Source organism: Labrus mixtus, unplaced genomic scaffold, assembly GCF_963584025.1.
Source record: "Labrus mixtus unplaced genomic scaffold, fLabMix1.1 SCAFFOLD_128, whole genome shotgun sequence".
NCBI lineage: Eukaryota > Metazoa > Chordata > Actinopteri > Labriformes > Labridae > Labrus > Labrus mixtus.
The window spans coordinates 97,501-99,016 of record NW_026870082.1 but is presented as its reverse complement, the minus strand read 5'-3'; the positions used below and the strand labels follow the sequence as shown (position 1 = coordinate 99,016).

Sequence of the window (1,516 nt, the reverse complement as noted above, 5' to 3'; positions counted from 1 at the left end):
CTCCTCTTCCTCCTCCCTCTCCTCTTCCTCCTCCTCCTCCTCCTCCTCCTCCTCCTCCCTCTCCTCCTCCTCTTCCTCCTCCTCCTCCTCCCTCTCCTCCCTCTCCTCCTCCTCCTCCTCCTCCTCCTCTCCTCTCCTCCTCTCTTCCTCCTCCTCCTCCTCCCTCTCCTCCTCCTCTTCCTCCTCCTCCTCCTCCCTCTCCTCCCTCTCCTCCCTCCTCTCCTCCCTCTCCTCCTCCTCCTTCCTCCTCCTCCTCCTCCCTCTCCTCCCTCTCCTCCCTCTCCTCCTCCTCCTCCTCCTGGTGACCTTGTAGAAGAGATCAGGGATCATGGATGCTGAAGACTTCAAAACCTGCCTTATCTCCGTTGGTTACAACCTGGTAAAGTCATGAGAACGTCTGTTTGATTAATGAGTCCAGTTTGTGTATCAGTGAAAACATTGTTTATAAATGTCTGATAACTCAGTTCAGAAGAATCCATAGAGCTCTATGAAAAGGTGAAGCTAACCTTTATTTTTACACTTCTTAACGTTGGTGTTCTCTTTGATACTCTTTAAATAAATGTTTGTGCTGAACATAATGTCGTCTCTATCTTCATCATTCCTCTCTGTGGCTCTCAGGGTGAGAACGAGTTCTCTCGCATCATGAGCATCGTGGATCCAAACCGGATGGGCATCGTCACCTTCCAGGCCTTCATCGACTTCATGTCCCGCGAGACGGCCGACACGGACACCGCCGACCAAGTCATGGCCTCCTTCAAAGTGCTGGCTGGAGATAAGGTACAGAGACATGTGGTGGTGGTCTCTCCATCTCTGCGTCTTTAAAGTCTTTATATGTGATGTTTTGATCCAGCAGATGTCGCCCTTGAGCACCAGCATGAAACCAAAACAACTCGCGCTGCATTGTTGTGTTAGCATGCTAATGCTAGCGATCTTTATTCTGCTCGTATCTTCACACTGCATGTAAATTTACCTGAAATGAGCGTGATCTAGAAACACAGTTAAGCAGTGAGTACAGTATGTTATTCTTCTTTTCTCTAGTCCCTCAATTAAACAACTTTTATACACGAGGGAGGAGTCAGCCGGCCGTCCTGGCGATGTAAACAAACTGAAGATAGGACTCTGAAAACTCTGAAAACATCACAGACAGTGGGACTCGGGTGTACACCCATTGTAGACAGTCATGACTCACAGAGTTATTTTCAGAGGAGATACTTGATTTCTATATTTAAAGACTTTAACCATTAACGACCTGTAAATAAAAAGGTTGTGCTGAAAGCTGCATTTCTCTGATTGTCTAAACGATAACTCTTTTTATTTCTACTTTAATAAACTAAAGTCTCCAGACTCCTGCTCGTGTTGTGACCTGTGAGCGTCCAGCTGTTTCTCTAATGTTTCCTTCTTTTCCTCAACAGAACTACATTTTAGCCGATGAGCTGCGCAGGGAGCTTCCTCCGGACCAGGCCGAGTACTGCATGGCCCGCATGGCGCCCTACACGGGGCCGGACGGCGTGCCCGG

The 1,516-nt window shown here is 48.4% G+C and overlaps 1 protein-coding gene across 1 annotated transcript in view; it reads left to right on the top strand.

Moving 5' to 3' along the window:
• Window positions 1-227: 227 nt before the first annotated feature.
• Window positions 228-1,516, top strand: part of LOC132960302 (alpha-actinin-1) — a 1,871-nt gene continuing 582 nt past the window's right edge. Inside the window, exons 1-3 of the mRNA XM_061033182.1 lie at window positions 228-379; window positions 619-777; window positions 1,413-1,516. The exon at window positions 1,413-1,516 is cut by the window's right edge and continues 582 nt beyond it. Of these exons, the coding sequence (XP_060889165.1) occupies window positions 329-379; window positions 619-777; window positions 1,413-1,516 (314 nt within the window). The 5' untranslated portion in view covers window positions 228-328. The remainder of the gene's footprint in view (window positions 380-618; window positions 778-1,412) is intronic.